This window comes from Cherax quadricarinatus, chromosome 12 (assembly GCF_038502225.1).
Source record: "Cherax quadricarinatus isolate ZL_2023a chromosome 12, ASM3850222v1, whole genome shotgun sequence".
Taxonomy (NCBI): Eukaryota; Metazoa; Arthropoda; class Malacostraca; order Decapoda; family Parastacidae; genus Cherax; species Cherax quadricarinatus.
The window spans coordinates 306,778-325,000 of NC_091303.1; the positions used below are offsets into that span (position 1 = coordinate 306,778).

The following is an 18,223-nucleotide window of genomic DNA, read 5'->3' on the forward strand; positions in this document are numbered from 1 at the left end:
GTTCCAAGGAAGAGGGAAAGACCGAGGCACGGAAGAGTGGGAATGATATTGAGAAGTGGAGCTGAGTGAAATTTATGTAAAGTTGAAGAGGAAGAATAGGGAAATATGGGTGAAGGGAAGAATATAGAGGAGTTTGAGGTGGATGGAGGAAAAGCAGGAAGGAGGGTGAGATAAGAATAGGGAGAAAGTGGAAGGGAATGTGAAATAAGAAGAACAGGGAGAAAGTAGGAAGGAGGGTGAGATGAGAAGAATAGGGAGATGTATGGAAGACAGATAGACGAGACTGAAAAAAAGAGGGTAGAGAGGAGGGTTAAATATCTGGAGGGAATGTAGGGTTGCGGATGAGACGGATCTAGAGCGGGTAAGGTGGTGGACGAGATGGTTGAAAGTAGTAAGGATGGTGAGATGAGTGGAATAGGGTAACCACGTCTTATTGCAGGATAAGTAAGAGACGTAACACAAACATATTAAGGGCTCTCTTGCAGATTACATAATAATATAAAAGGTTACCCTCTAATTTTGTCTGCAGCTTGACGAACAATTTGCAAAAAAAAAAATCTGCCTGCACATAAACTCAAGATTCCCATCTACAAAGCTGACTTTGGTGGATTTGGAGAAATTGAGATCCATAGGAGTCTTGGCAATGGACATTTAAGCCTTAGGGTCAGTATATGGATTAACTATTGCAACTGACTTGCCTTCGACGAGAGTAACTTAAGGTTCTGAGCTCACTGTTAAGATTTCGAAGAGCGTGATTTGGCAGGAGATTAAATACTACCTATTATAATTGCAAGTGGTTGGTATGTGGTTGCACAAAACTACCAACACCGTTAATTACATTTCGTTGGTGGTTTTCTTTTTTTACTCACCCGTCCTCGAGCGAGCAAAAAGATTATGAAAGAGCTTCTTACAGATGATTATGGTAGACGAGAAAACAGAGAGCGTAAGAATTTTAATTTAAATATTAACGGAAGTAAAAGCAGCAGTAGAAGTGTTGTTAAGTCTAAACGCAGTCTCATAATTTATACAAGTCTATGTCCGTTGCCAATACATATTTCTTTCACCCACTTTTCACGCCATATTTGATGATGTTACTATAATTCTTAACACATTTAAAAGTGCTATTAAATTATCATGGAAAACTTGCAAAATAAGGCGCCATCATGACTCACGGAACCATAATAACATGATTGCTCACATTCCAGTGTGTTAACCACTTGGCTGGTTGGCTGTAATGAGACTCATCCAACTTGGTATATTTCTGTACACAAAAGTAAGGTTAGAATGGGCCTCACTGTGATCACAAATGCAGTTGTGGTCACAGTCTATATTAACTCTATATAGAGAATAAAAATATACCAAGTTGGATTAATCTTATTAGAGCCAGCTGGCCAAGTGGTTAATGCACTGGCCTGTGAGCTTTTGGGCTCACTTGTCAGGGGTTCAAGTCCAACCCGTTCCCTGATTTGGAAAATAAACTTCAATATAGAAATGAAAAGTAACGCATTTTGGCTGCAAAACTAAATATAAATATAAAAATACCTGTTTCGATAAAGAGAGATTGAGATATAGTGTGATTATTTTCAGTGATATCAAGTAGACAAAGAAACGTCTCTTTGGAAGTAAGCAAACTTCCTTAATGATAGTGTCCTCTCTCCATCCCTCCTCTCTCTCTCTCTCTCTCTCTCTCTCTCTCTCTCTCTCTCTCTCTCCTTTCTACGTGTTTTTCTCACGCCCGTGGCGGTATACAAGTTAAATACATGGCCTCTGAGAATTTGAGGCCATTAGCGGAAAATTCCTATTATAGTTTCCTAAGAAAGTAATTTGCTGAGGGGTACGAGAGAGAGAGAGAGCAAGAGTAAGCAAAAGAGAGAGAGAGAGAGAGCAAGAGTCAGCAAAAGAGAGAGAGAGAGAGAGAGAGAGAGAGAGAGAGAGAGAGAGAGAGAGAGAGAGAGAGAGAGAGAGAGACAGACAGACAGACAGACAGACAGACAGACAGAGAGAGAGAAACGTAATTGTCGGTTCATAGCCTTATATGTAACTGGATGAAATAATTCGTCGTGAGTAACGATAATTCAGTAGGGCAATGAGAATATCGTCAGTTATTCCATTAAACGTTCACCAGCTACTGGAGCCTCTAATTAAATGAGTTCTTGCTAAATGACTAATTTTACCTATTCGGCACATTTTATATTATATATATATATATATATATATATATATATATATATATATATATATATATATATATATATATATTAGCAAGAACTCATTTAAAATTAAGCCTTTTCTAAAATTTTCTCTTATACATTTAAAGATATATTTTTTTATTTATGTTAATGAGAAATCAATCATTTTGTACCAAAAGAACTTAGAAAACTTACCTTACCTTATTTTAACAAGAACAATTTAATTTAGCTTAATCAAACTAAATATGTTGTAGATAAGTTTACAGTAATTTAATAATAAACAAAGAAAAAAATGTTTTCGTTAGGTTCAGAATGATTTTTGCGAAATTATTGCATACACAAATTATCGCTTGCCTTATTCGGCAAGAAGAGCGTTGTTATTTAAGCCAAAATCGCAAGTTTTACCTCTTCGGCATGACATACATAAAGTTCCTAATAGAGCAGAGACTAAAAGTAACCTAACTTTTTAGAGTAGATCTAATGGAACTGTGATTGAAAGTCACTCAATTCTTATGGCAGGTTTTGATGGGGTAGAAATAAAGCTACTCATGTCCTAAGGTTAATTTTAATGGAGCAGCGACAGTCACAATTTCAGCATATAGTGAATTAGAAAATACTTAGTTCCTTGTTGCTACATGTCTACTTCAATGACCTGCTTTACCCCTCTCTCTAAATTCCCCTTCTGTTACATACGACTGCACGTTAACCTTAGTGAAGGGAGATCCCCTCTCCACTGAGGTACATCAATCACTAACTCGGTTATATCTACATGAGCCATGAGATGGCAGACTATTTCATTTACTGCTGATAAAATACAAATGTTTATCTTCTCTGGACAGTATATCTGCGTGACGTTCGTCTATGAAGTTAATATTCTGGGCGAAGAAGAGAACTATTAAGATTTTGAACAATAAAGAAGCTAGATGCAAAATACCGGTAATTCCCAGAGAACACTTAGGGAATTACCGGTGGATCTTGAGGAGTCTTTAAAATAGGACGATTAAGTAGAAAATAGAATTCAACATTGATAAATGTAAATTTCTACAGTACATAGCAATTTAGCAATGAAAATAATCTTGAAAAAAATAAGTAGGATGAAATAATTGATACCTAGATTCAGAAATCTTTCTGATGAAAACAGATGAAGATCCTGGAAGTTACATATTTTTAAAGATACAGAATGAGGGATGAGATACCAGATTTACATTAATTAACGAAAGGCATCAATGGAATATAAATAAGGCGATAAAAGAACTGAATGAGGGAAGAAAGTGTAACAAACTCAGATTGAATAAAATTAAATTTAAGAAAGATGCAGATAAGCACTGGCTTAGCAAGAGAGACGAAGATGACAAGTATCGTCTCTTAAGTAAATACTCTGTTAAGTTTTAAAAATACGTTTCACAGATATACGAACAAAAGTATCTGGAAATATATTGTTCTTGACTCTAATAGGAGAGATGCCAATTGCAGCGTTACTTTTTTAAATACAAATTTTCATTTATGTACTTTTTTATGTATCCTAAAAAGTTACATGCAGCAGTTTTTTTTTAGTCTACATAAGATCTGAGAAGTAACAGCATCGCAATCGATGCTGTTACTGCCAATTAAATGGCCAGGGTACAAAATGGACACGAAACAAAATGTTCTTAGATATAACAAGCCTTCATCTTCGAAGACACTGTGATTTACGACCCGAGTCGGTGTCCATACAGGCGCTGAAAGTGGTAATTTTCTATTTATTGATTTCCTTCTCTCACGAGGAAATCTTTCTGCTAAAGATCTATAGCTTATTTCCAGGAATACCTTCCCTCCTCGTTACTAGTAATGTATGTCTGCTGCTGCTGACACTGCTGCTGAAACTACTATTGCTGCTGCTGCTGCTGCTGCTGCCCCCACACACCTATTGTTACTGCTGCTGACACTATTACCACAGCTTCTCATGGCATTAATATTGCTACTACGAATGTTCCTGCTGCTACTGAGGCTGGTTATACTGTTGCTATTGGTGGTGGTAGAGGCGGTGAGTGCTGTGATGGATGGTGATGGCGGAAATGGAGATAAAGGTGGTGGTGATAGTGGCGGTTGTGGTGGTGGTGTCGATGGACCTGTTTTTCGTTGAGGTTTGCTGGTGAAGCTGGTGTTGGTTGTGGAGCGCGTTTTAATGGTGGTGAGTATGGTGGCGGTAGTGGTGGTGGTGCTGGCTTTTGTGGTGATGGTGGTGTAGGTGCTGGGAACAATTCAGTGTTTCCTCAGTCATTATAAATACTCTTCACATATTAACATAGAGATATTTATATGTTACTACACTGTTAAGGGTCGTATCCTAAGATGGCCTAAGGACTGCAACATAAATAAACCACACTGCTTGGCCCTCATGATTCATTCTTGGTCAATATCTTTCCGAGTTAATACTCCGAAATACTATTACATTGTACTCGCCTCACTTCTGTTATACTAATCTCAAATACTCACAATACTCACGTCTTCTTACTCATGCAAAAAACTCTTACCTCACCATCAATCATTTTGTTTTATTGTTCTCTATTTCTTCCCTCAGTTACTTTTTATCAAAGCTTTTTTTGTTACTGTATCAAGATTTTTAAATACAAGTTTGACATTAAATTTCTTAAGTAGAGAAGGCATATCAACCAAGTTTTCATGGTTGATATGTATTAAAAATTTCTGATACAGTAAAAATACTTTTGATAAAAAATTAGCCCAGAAATGCTGACGGGAGTGTCTGCAAGATTCCTTGTAAAATATGCGATAAAGTTTGTTACGGTGAAATTGGTAAAGTCCTGAACTAAGATTAAAACATAAATATATCAATAGTAGTGGACAAGATTCGAATACTCTGTTTATTCATGCGAGATATTTTAACCTTCCAATTGATTATCAAAACGCTGAGAAAGTTGTAGCTACCAAGTCCATTGTCGAGAGAAATATAATAGAATCAACTTAAATAAAAAATAGTTTTGAAAATAATATGAATATTGCTTTTGGGTTATACAAATTGGATTCATTTATAATTAATAAATTTTGGGAGGAATTTAAGATACATTAGACATGGTAAATTCTTAATGCTTGGGTAGAATATACGCTGTTTCACTTACATCACCATAAAAAGTCAAGTGTTGTAAGCTAACTGTGAGGTGTAGTCTCGTTCCTTATATGTCTTCCTGTTGATTTTTTATTTTACAGTTTCTTGATAATTTAAGAAATCACGAACGCTCTTGGAATTTCACTATTTTTTTCACGGTGGTTGTTCTGCACACACACACACAATATATATATATATATATATATATATATATATATATATATATATATATATATATATATATATATATATATATATACTATATATATATATATGTACATACGAGAAAGAGAGCTCGACATTGGTTGGTAAGCCCCCATCCCCCCCCCCCACGGACACACCACATCTCCCACACTCTTGTTAACAAATGTTGAGCTCAGCTTTAAAATTTAAGTTAATGGTGGTGTGAATTTGCTCGCTTGAATTTCTTTTAAAATTTTCTGCAACGTGAAGATATTCCTTTGTCTTTTAACATATTTTTTTTAAGGGAATGAATTAGCTGAATTAATTTAGACGAATGTTGCTTGCCTGGCCTGCCGGTTCATTCGGCCACTCGTCTGCCAGAGTGTTCGCCTGTGTCATTCTGTCCATCTGCATTATTTCTTCCTTTCCGAATGCTTATTTATATAATTTTTTTCTGCCTGCATGTATATTTACCTATCTGTCTGCTTGTCTGAGTATCTATATGCGTTTCGCTAGGCTTACTCCATTTTTAGCTGTCAGCTTTCTTTTTAAACATTTTCTTTTAACGTGTGTGTGTGTGTGTGTGTGTGTGTGTGTGTGTGTGTGTGTGTGTGTGTGTGTGTGTGTGTTTAACAAAAAGCATGCGTCGATAGACACTTGGCCTGTTCTATGTGTAGAGAGAGAGAGAGAGAGAGAGAGAGAGAGAGAGAGAGAGAGACAGCGCGAAACAAGCTTTTATGCCACAAGACGGGCAGAAAGCAGCAACTTCACTCTGGCTGTACCCTTCTCCAGAACATCACTCCATCTGAGATCATACATACCCAGGATGACTCGAGTATGGAACACATTCGAGCATAATGAGTCAGAGAGAGAGAGAGAGAGAGAGAGAGAGAGAGGGAGAGAGAGGGAGAGAGAGAGAAAAGTTGGTAAGAGGAACTATGGAACTGGGGAAGACTGACAAGATTAACGAGAAGTAAGCTCCCACATTCAGATCATCACCAGAGTGAAAACATTGGTGTAAATGTAGTTGCTGTAAATGCTATTGACAGGATAGTTGATGCTATCACAGAAAACCCATAACACATTGTCAGCTGCCACATAATTTGCGTTCATGTGGTCATCTTACTTCGCAATTAATTAATCCACCAGAACATTCAAGAATGAGACTCAAAGTAAATCTCGAAATTGATAACTGCAAATCAACATCTACTATTTCCGCTGAAACCTCTACTCTGATTTCAGGTTCCGAGTCGGGGTTCCCTTCACTAGCAATAGCTGGAACTAAAACTCATTTTGTAGCCTCTGAACTTGTTTAAATGACAGACCAAGGTACTTTCATTTGGGTAAAACTTTTATGTGGGCCAAGCGTGGGATTGAAAGTAAAATCGCCATCCTCAGTGCGCTCAACAATACTTAATCATAGTCACGAACTAACCAGTGGTTATGCACCAGGCTCACTAAGGACACATATTGCTGCTGTCTTTCTGGATCAGGACACGACAGGTGTTGTCCTACACTCAGCACCACCCTCAAATCCCCCTCTCCACCCTTTCCTCTCCCTCACCTCAACATCACTTTCAACAACATCTTCCCCTCACCTTTAATAATGTCCTCTACTCACCCTCGGCAACACCTCCACTCACCGTCAACAACAACACATGTCACCCTCAACACCCTACTCTTTTCCTTCACCCAGAGTCGAAATAAGCAAGTAAATTATTTTATAGCATTTAATGGCGTTGTTATGACAATGCAAACAAAACATCAAAAAACACGGGGAAAGAGAAACACACACTGTATTTTACCAGTGATGTACCAGCAAGGATTAATGTAGAATAATGCAGCTGGGATGCTGGGTCCTGGAGTGGAATAATGTAGCTGGGATGATGGGTATAGTGTGGAATAATGTAGGTGGGATGTTGAATCCTGGTGTTGGATAATTTAGTGAGGATTTTGCTATACATAAAACGAGAGGTATTGGGGAAAAGTGGCGCTACAAGACGTACTTTACATGTGTAACGTATACTGCGCACTCCGTACGGCATATATATGCAGTAAAGTGCTGCATTCATTTCACCTGGGTAACATACAGAACTGAAACTCCCTTCTTTGTCATGTTCTCGGGCGGGCAGATATGCGGGTAGCCATGCAAACAGTAGGCAAATGTTTAGGTAGACAAACTGGAAGACTTACAGGTAGGTTGGCAGACAGGATGGGGGCGGGAAGTGGGGGGGGGGAGGAATAGCCTGCCAGACAGTAAGGCAGATAGTCAAGCCCATAGACAGGGCGATAGTGACGACAAAAGCAATCCATGCAGGAAGGAACTTTGACAGGCAAAAAGGGAGGCAAGAATACAGGCATGGAAACAATTTGGCAGGGAGATAGACACTAAGCAGTTAACATGACTCTAGAAATCGTAATGACACGATTGCAAATAAACCATACCCCCGGCCGGGATTGAACCCGCGGTCATAGAGTCTCAAAACTCCAGCCCGTCGCGTTAGCCACTAGACCAGCTAGCCACAATAAGATTCATCCAACTAGGTATATTTCTACACCATAGGAAAGTTAGCACAGGCACCTCTGTGACCACAAATGCAAGTTTTTACAGACGAATCTCCAGCTAGCGTGGCCGTGACGAACTCTAGCTCAAGTCCCTTCACTGCCGTCAACATGACTCAAGAAATCGTAATGACACGATTGCAAATAAACCATACCCCGGCCGGGATTGACCGCGGGTTAAATCCCGGCCGGGGGTATGGTTTATTTGCAATCGTGTCATTACGATTTCTTGAGTCATGTTGACGGCAGTGAAGGGACTTGAGCTAGAGTTCGTCACGGCCACGCTAGCTGGAGATTCGTCTGTAAAAACTTGCATTTGTGGTCACAGAGGTGCCTGTGCTAACTTTCCTATGGTGTAGAAATATACCTAGTTGGATGAATCTTATTGTGGCTAGCTGGTCTAGTGGCTAACGCGACGGGCTGGAGTTTTGAGACTCTATGACCGCGGGTTCAATCCCGGCCGGGGGTATGGTTTACTAAGCAGATAGGCATAGACTTAAGCAAGGAAATAAGAGAAACAGGTATGTAGATACACAAGGGGAGTGGTTTTCGCGTGAATATGAAAGGTGGTTATAGGTAGACAGTCAGACAAACAGAAAACACTAAATGAAAAAAAAATTATGCTCCCTAAACCTTCTGCTCCATTTCACTTCCCTCTACGAACGCCCGCCCCCTGCCCCATCCAGCTAAAACCGCCCGCCCGCTCCCTTCCACCATGTTCGCCCGCCCGCCCGTAGGGACGAGAGAGGAAGTAACTTGTGATTTACTCGATCCCAGGGTAAATAGACAACCCGCAGCTCCGTTTGGACTCAGATACCAAGTTTGAAGTACAAGATTATCTGTCATCACGTATTTTTGTTATTCTTCACATTCACACACACACATATATATATATATATATATATATATATATATATATATATATATATATATATATATATATATATATATATATAAGATATATATATATATGTATATATGTCGTGCCGAATAGGCAGAACTTGCGATCTTGGCTTAAATAGCAACGCTCATATTGCCATATAGGACAAGCGAAAATTTGTGTATGCAATAATTTCGCCAAAATCGTTCTGAACCTAACGAAAAAAATATATTTCACTGTGTTTGTTTAGTATTAAATTATTGTAAACAAATCTAAAATATATTTAGTTGGGTTAGGCTAAAATAAATTGTTCTTGTTATAATAAGGTTAGGTAAGTTTTCTAAGATTCTTTTGGTGCAAAATTAAAAATTTTTACATTAACATTAATGAAAAAATAATATCTTTAAACGTATAAGAGAAAATTTTAGAAAGGACTTAATTTTAAATGAGTTCTTGCTAATTGACCAGTTTTACATATTCGGCAGGCCGGACTTGAGTCCTGGAGATGGGAAGTACAGTGCCTGCACTCTGAAGGAGGGGTGTTAATGTTGCAGTTTAAAAACTGTAGTGTAAAGCACCCTTCTGGCAAGACAGTGATGGAGTGAATGATGGTGAAAGTTTTTCTTTTTCGGGCCACCCTGCCTTGGTGGGAATCGGCCGGTGTGATAATAAAAAAAAAATAAATATATATATATATATATATATATATATATATATATATATATATATATATATATATATATATATATATATGGATAGATACAATCACGACGATGCGACTCTTAAAACACATTGGAACAAAAAAACTCACAGTAGATGTTAAGTTTAAGGCCGTCCTCCTTAGCTGACTGAGGGATGAGTTGGTTCTGGGCTCGACACGTCAGGTACTTGCCACTGTCTGCCATCTCCGCACGATACTTGAGGATTGACGTGGTCACGTTGCTGTCTGGCGAGGTCTGCAAGACAGGTCGTCATAAAGTTTACTTGGGTCAAAACTGGAGGGGTTATTACTATAAATTTATATGGCTGTTTTCATAAACATATAAAAGTAGAGAGAAATGGAATGGTATGAGAGTGATCCTTAGTTGTTGGGTACCTAGTAGTTACCCAGGGCACACCCTCACGGCACCAGCTGGAATACCAAAAGATCTCGAAAAACTGCGTGAACATATTTGAATATGAGATTCCTAAGCTCTCGTTCAATATTCTTTTTATTTATTTTTACAGAAATATCGACGGTAACGTGTTAACTCGAGGCTCACAGACTTGACATTCAGAGTACTTAAAGATTAATATATTGCAAAGTTGCTTTGAACAGATTCCTTTTATTATTAACTGCTATTATCTCTACTCTCATATTTTTCAGAAAATATACTTGAAATCAAACATGGTTATCTTTCGCTCCTAGTGACATTATCGAATGTTAAAATATGCTCATCCAAGAACAAAAAATACGACCGAGTTTGTCATACAACAGTTATGTTTGAATGCCAGTACATTTAATAGGAATATCGACATGATATATGGTCAATCTGCATGTACTCTGATGATTTTCATCGATAAAGAACCTCATATATGGAGATTGTACAGGGAATATTTTCAGTTTTTGTAAATGAGAAGTTATCCTTACTCCCCTCGGATAAGTAGCCCAAAACAGACAGTAATCATTACCTCTCCTCCCTTATGTCTACAATGTACTGTGTCCCTCCGAGATGAGTAAAAATATCAAAGCCAGATACAAAATTAAATCCAGTGTTAGTTATATAAAGTTTATGTTACTGAAACTTCTGCTAAATTAGCAAATCACATGAAAGGGAGCGTAACGTCTGACAGCGGGATACCTACACCAAGCTTGCTTATCATGTACTCAGGACTGCTCTGCTGGGGTCGTGTATACTAGTTGTTTTGTTTTCTGTGGATTTGAGAAAGTTTGAAAACTGAGGTATTATATGCGAATAAGATTCTCTACCCTATATGGATATTTAGCAGCACTACATACACAAAATTACCATCTGCGTTGCAATGGCCAATATTAATTCAAAGGCTCGTGAAACTAAGTGTAAAGTTCAAATTTTTAAATAATTTTTTTTCCAATAACAAAGAAGCAGTGACGTGCAACTCCTGAAATCTCTAGAATATTAGGAAAGATACTACGAGCTTTATACTACCTGTTGCGTAAGTTGTATGATTTTAGAAATGTTGGCACGCATTTAGTATTTCCTGGTAATTAGGTTTGTTTTAAGAATCCGAGAAAATCGTATGGTTTTTATGTTACGAGGTGCATAGGTCGTGTGACATCAGAGAATATATTCTGGATTCCACATTACTGTATCTTGTATTGCTTTTATTAAAACTTAATGATTATGCTAGAATAACAAAGATCTTAAAATATAGTATTAAAATTTTCTGTGAAAATCGACGTATAAGAGAAGGCAGGACAATTACCGTCCTAGCACAAGCACAAGCAGAAGGGGTATGCATTAGGTTTCATGGGGTTCATTTGCATTTAAATTCAAATTCAAGGCAATCCAGTTCAAAATACTATCCAGCAATAATAACATTGGAGTTGTAATTAACCTGACTGTATTAATAACACAACAAATTACGCTATATTAATATATGTAAATGCAATCCACATTGTTATAACACACACACAAACAAAACAATACTAATAATCAGTAATAAGAAATTCGTCAGATTGGATAAGGAGAGGGGAAGGGGGGGGGGAGTGAGAAAACAATACAAAGTGGTGCATATACGGAGTACTTACAAAAAAAAAAAATTAAAATTCGATCAAAGTTCACAGCTGTTTTTAGAAAATTAACCCACTAGAAAAAAAACAAATAATTAAATCATCTACTAGCAATAAGCAATATATATTTCAAGAAGAAAAGGATAAACAAGACTGATGATCTAGTTTACAGCGATAACACTCAGACTATGTATCAATAGATAAAATGTTGAGGGGCAGAATTTTGGATGTACTGTATATGTATTTAGAGGATAGACTGATATGCCTGATCCAAATTCTGTGGTAGCTGGAGTGAATGACAGTGAAGTGCATGCTGCTGAGGTACAACTGGAAATCTGACAGTGGTTACACAAAAGTGAAATTGAATGAATTATGAAAGTTAATGGCAAGAAATGTAAGAAAGCGAGAGGTATGAGCAGTTTTTGAAAGAGAAGTTGGCTAGATTGAGTGACAGCAATTAAGAGCCAGGAGGTAAGGTGTGGATTTAAGAATGCATTTTGTAGCTGCGTGAGGGTGGGTTCAGGTACTAAGAAGAGTGACTGGGGAAATAAAGTAAGAATGATCATTGGGAGGGGAAAAATGACAGACTTCTTCTTCTGCAATATATAAGACATAAGGAAGTCATAATGAATAGAAGAAAGATGCTAAACATTTGGTGAAAAGAGTGCAAAAGGTCAAGTAAAAAAGTAATGGAATAATTATTAATTTTTTGCTGAAATTAAGAAACAGATTTGGAGTTAGAAATACGATGAGAAAGCCAAGGAAATCTTAATAATGTTTTAAGAATAGTGGCGAGATTCTGGAGAAGAAAAACATATCGAATGGGGTGGAGGTGAGAATATTTCGTAAAATAAATGATGAAACAAAGGCAAAGATGTCATGCCTGTGGCATGGAGTACTGGGATTTATTAGATGGTACGAACTGGAAACATATATTGAGGAAGTGGGAGAAGCAGTAAGTTGAAAGCAGGAAATGCAACAAGAATAAATGGAATTAAAAGTCAGATTCTGAAAAACAGGTTGGGGCTAAAGCTTTGGAATAAGTGAGGAATTTGTTTAGCATATGTATGAAATACAGTAAGGGAAGGAGCCTAAGGATTAACTGAGAGCATGCAACGAATCATGATTTCCGTTCAACAACGTGAGAATAAGTGATGATGAGTGTGCTTTCTTCATTGGGTCATCCTAGGTGGGAAACGGTCGACGTGTTACAAAATACACCAACATAATTACCACCCTCATAATTACCACCACAAACATAACAGGATAAAACATGAGATTAATTCACCGTCATAACAGCATCCTTGAGCGGAATGGTGCCACCTTTCCACCAGCTTATGATGGCAGCTGGTCTGGATCCCCAGGCCTGACACACCAGTTCGTACTCAGTGCCAGCACTCAGACACTCAGCCACACTTAGTATGCTTACGTTGACTGGACGGACTGCAAGAGCAAAAGGAGACGGACAAAAATTAGATAAATTAAATTTGCTGCTTTAGTAATCTGGGTAAATTGCTTTGTTGAATACTACATTAGCAGTTGCGGAGCGATTTTTTGCTATAATGTTTACAGTGATAAAACTAAAATATTTTCTGATTCACCTCTTGTTTCATCGACTCATTGGTCTCGACAGCGTCTCCCGAGTATCTAAATGCATTCACATCCTCCACACCTCATCGAGTTTGGCCTCCAACCGTTCATTCATTATTTGTAATTATTATTATTGCGCCTTATTAATAGGATTACTATTATCCCTGTTATCTTCATAAATATTTTAGTATATACTTTTTATTGAAAAAAGCGAAGTACATTAAATGCTCAAAATGAGATAAAAACTACACTATGCCCCCAGCTCCCTCTCGCTCTCACACCATACCTGGATCATTACCACTGATGGATTGTTATGTGCTCACGCCTCATTACCTACACCCACTTAATTCTCATAATATATACTTTAACCCTCACTAGGGAACGACATGGAGAAATAGAGAGAGGGGAGAGAGAGACGCAGAAGCTACATGTGACTAGCGGTACAACTGTATGTCCGAAGTGTATAATAAGTTAGCTTAAGTTGCCTCTGTTATTATTTAAGCGTCCCATTTTTTAATCCGGCTTGATTAACATGAGTGTTTTTCTCCTTTATTTATGGTTCTGGTAAATAACATGTTTAAGGAGGGAGAAGAGGCAGTCTTCAGGAATGAAAATTGATTTACAAATCATTCATCTAGAACATTGTTACTCTACGTTTGTGAAAGTCCTTGTAAAGACGTATATAGGATAAACGGATACGAATTTAATTGCTAAAGTAAATGAAAACAAGATTTTTATATATGAAAAATTATTATGTTCATAGAGAAGTGCTATACCTGGGGCATGGGAGGTATCAGGTTTGATCTAAGGAAGGAGAAGGTAGCTTCGGTTCCAAAATTTTCAGAATTGTGGCAATAATACGAACTAAGATCAGTTATAAAATGTATGGAAAACAAAATCATTAGTCAACTCTGATTGCTTCACGACCAAATTTTAACATCTCACAAGGCCAATGGAAATCTAAATCTATAGCTACTCTTGTCCTGAAGTCGCTCCTTTGATATAAATGGCGTACTGCTGAAAATGGTGAAGAAAAACACGTTGTTGCAGAACACATTTTAATTAGGATAGAACTACTATTGTCCCTGTAAAAACTTATTCCACAAATTGAGTCTTTTTCTTGAAGTTGTTTCTTCTTGCATAGCTTATGTTAGAATGTGCAAGCTCCAATTGTGAGAGATCGCCTTTTAGCTGTGAGTGTACATCGCTTGGGTTACTTTCTCCTAACAGTTCCTATCTCTGCGACTGGGACACGTCTTGACTAGCACGCCCATCACATTGCAATGGTGCTTCACTTTGCTGCCCCTGTTCACACTGAGTGCATGAGTATTTGCAGCAAGATGGTAGCCGACCATTATGGTCTACATTGTCTAAGCTGTTCAGGTTCCAAAGGTTGGAAAGGTTAGACATATGAAAACAACGAGATTATCAAGAGAAGCCTTGCTACGGCCCAGTGCCCAGCTGAGAGAGAACCACGATCTTTACTACCTAGCACCCCGAATACGCCTGCTAGCCACCCTGATGAGATCACTATGTCTGGAAGAACGGTAGACTGCTCGTGTGGGACGAGCATCTACCTTGGCTAACACCTACATCAAACTGGTGCTGATGATAATAGCGATGATAACATGTTCGACAAGTATAGACTTTACGCACCAGTACTACTTAGTCCCAGTAAGATCAGTTAGGCCTCGAGACAGCATGCCATGAGTTTCCTCTGCAAACTGGATTCCAGACAAATTGAAACCACCTGAGATCCCCTTCTTCCAGCAAGTCGGTTTTACGATCCATTGAGGAAATACCTCCTGCATCTTGGGTTCCCAGGCAGCATCTGAGGAGCTCCACAGCTTAAGTTGAAAATTGAAACATACTTGGCAGTTCTACAAGCATGTAAATTTCTCAACATAACTGTACTCGTTGTCATGTTAGCGTATGTTTTATGTATTATTTAAATGAAACTTTAAAAAATATGCATACAAATATATTGGAAAGGGAGGTGGTAAGAGAAGACAATACTCATATAGCTCTTTGCAAAAAGTCTCTAGAATTTTATCTGAAGTTAATTCTTTACTCCGAGACTGAAGGTCCTTAGTACCAGAGGTGGCACTTCCCTACACATTTCAGTTAAATAATAAGTGAATATATAAATTGAAAATGATATACGGGTAAAGTAAATGGAAATAAAAAGACATTAAGAAGTCTAAGTTAACATAAAATCAAAATGTGAAGAAATTAAGCATATCAAGAATAACCTATAAAAGTAGGATGACAGAAATATTGCCAAGTTAATGGCGAACAAAATCTAACATTTATATTAAAAAGAATAGGGAACTTAAACTCGCGTAAAAAAGAAACACTGACCTATGATTACCACAATTTTGCATGACCGTTGACTACCATCTCTCAGTTACATGCAACCCAGAAATATATGCAACTTAACCTGCTCGCATCCTTGCTATTCTCCTCAATGACTAATTTTAGTAACCCTCTGTACTCAACATACATGTTACCTGTAGGCTTAATCACTAGATTCTTAGACTGCTTTTTTCTGTACTGCTGAGGGAAGATCTCAGATGGAGACAGAAATAGTCTTTTTTATATAGCGTGTGTCTAACCACATGCTGGCTTTCCTAAGACCAAATACAAAACCTTGAGATAACGATAGGTAAGAAGCTATTATGCATATATGACTAGTTCCACTAAAGCAACAGCCACTTTTATTTAATATTAGCTATATTGCAATATAATGTTTCCTCTAATGGTTTAGGCATTTTGAAGTTTGGCAAACAATTCTGTCCAAACAGAGAAACATACAAGTATCAGTTGGTGAGACTAGAGAAAGTGAAGGATGAGATTGATGTCTGGCATGATGCAAGCATAATATTTCCAATACTAAATGAGAGTGATAATTTATAGTCTGCTTTAGCCTCTAAAAGTTAATTAAAAAAAATAAGGGAGAAGAAAGAGTATAAAAGAAAGACGAAAATAGGTCGAAGGAAAACCTGGTTGGAAGCATACACGAGAGCTGTATAATGAAAAAAGGAGAGGAAGACTTTGAAGAAATGTGGTGAGGCACAGTTTAATGAACGTAAAGAGACTTTATGAAGACGCAGAGTTGGCCGAGGGAGCAACTGTGTGTTAAATTGATATATATGATCACAGACTTAAAAGGAATAGCTTGTACAACAATATGAATGTAACTGTTTCACTTAAACTTTTACTAGAGAGAAAATAATTATTCAAGAGGAATATTTAGCAATTTGAGGACGGTAATGTCAAAATTTTCGATACTTGAGAACTTGAAGGCTCCATTTACACACACACACACACACATTATATATATATATATATATATATATATATATATATATATTTATAAATATATATATATATATGTATATATATATATATATATATACATATATATATATATATTTATAAATATATATATATATATATATATATATATATATATATATATATACATTATATATATATATATATATATATATATATATATATATATATATATATATATATATATATACATATATATATATATATATATATATATATATATATATATATACATATATATATATATATATATATATATATATATATATATATATATATATATATATATATATATATATATATATATATATATATATATATATATGTGCAATAAGATCACGGTAAACAGGTGATTTCAGAATATGCAAAACAACCGCTCTGAAAGAATAGAGAAATTCCAAGCGCTTTCGTGACTACTCACATTATCAAGGAACTATGTAGTAGTCACGACAGCGCTTGGAATTTCTCTATTCTTTCAGAGTGGTTGTTTTGCATATATATATATATATATATATATATATATATATATATATATATATATATATATATATATATATATATATATATATATATATATATATAGACACGTTCATCTTGCCATATAGGACAAGTGAAAATTTGTGTATGCAACAATTTCGCCAAAATCATTCTGAACCTAACGAAAAAAATGTATTTCACTGTGTTTGTTTAGTATTAAATTATTGTAAACAAATCTAAAATATATTTAGTTGGGTTAGGCTAAAATAAATTGCTTTTGTTACAATAAGGTTAGGTAAGTTTTCTAAGATTCTTTTGGTGCAAAATTAAAATTTTATATTATATATATATATATATATATATATATATATATATATATATATATATATATATATAAAAGGGAGATTATTTCCCAGTAAAAGTAGGCCTTAGACAAGGATGTGTGATGTCACCGTGGTTGTTTAATATATTTATAGATGGGGTTGTAAGAGAAGTAAATGCGAGGGTCTTGACAAGAGGCGTGGAGTTAAAAGCTAACGAATCACACAAAGTGGGAGTTGTCACAATTGCTCTTTGCTGATGACACTGTGCTCTTGGGAGATTCTGAAGAGAAGTTGCAGAGGTTGGTGGATGAATTTGGTAAGGTATGCAAAAGAAGAAAATTAAAAGTGAATACAGGAAAGAGTAAGGTTATGAGGATAACAAAAAGATTAGGTGATGAAAGATTGGATATCAGATTGGAGGGAGAGAGTATGGAGGAGGTGAATGTATTCAGATATTTGGGAGTGGACGTGTCAGCGGATGGGTTTATGAAAGATGAGGTGAATCATAGAATTGATGAGGGGAAAAGGGAGAGCGGTGCACTTAGGAGTCTGTTTTTTAATACTTGACGTGCTGTTGGAGTGTGAGCAAAGTAACATTTATGAAGGGATTCAGGGAAACCGACAGGCCAGACTCGAGTCCTGGAGATGGGAAGTACAGTGCCTGCACTCTGAAGGAGGGGTGTTAACGTTGCGGTTTAAAAACTGTAGTGTAAAGCACCCTTCTGGCAAGACAGTGATGGAGTGAATGATTGTGAAAGTTTTTCTTTTTCGGGCCACCCTGCCTTGGTGGGAATCGGCCAGTGTGTT

General features: G+C 36.7%; 1 protein-coding gene across 1 annotated transcript in view; it reads right to left on the minus strand.

The window, feature by feature from the left end:
- Nucleotides 1-18,223, minus strand: part of LOC128686531 (neural cell adhesion molecule 2-like) — a 927,464-nt gene that overhangs the window by 152,740 nt on the left and 756,501 nt on the right. The window contains exons 7-8 of the mRNA XM_070084201.1: nucleotides 12,958-13,112; nucleotides 9,729-9,873 (exon numbers count right to left, since the gene is read on the minus strand). Of these exons, the coding sequence (XP_069940302.1) occupies nucleotides 9,729-9,873; nucleotides 12,958-13,112 (300 nt within the window). The remainder of the gene's footprint in view (nucleotides 1-9,728; nucleotides 9,874-12,957; nucleotides 13,113-18,223) is intronic.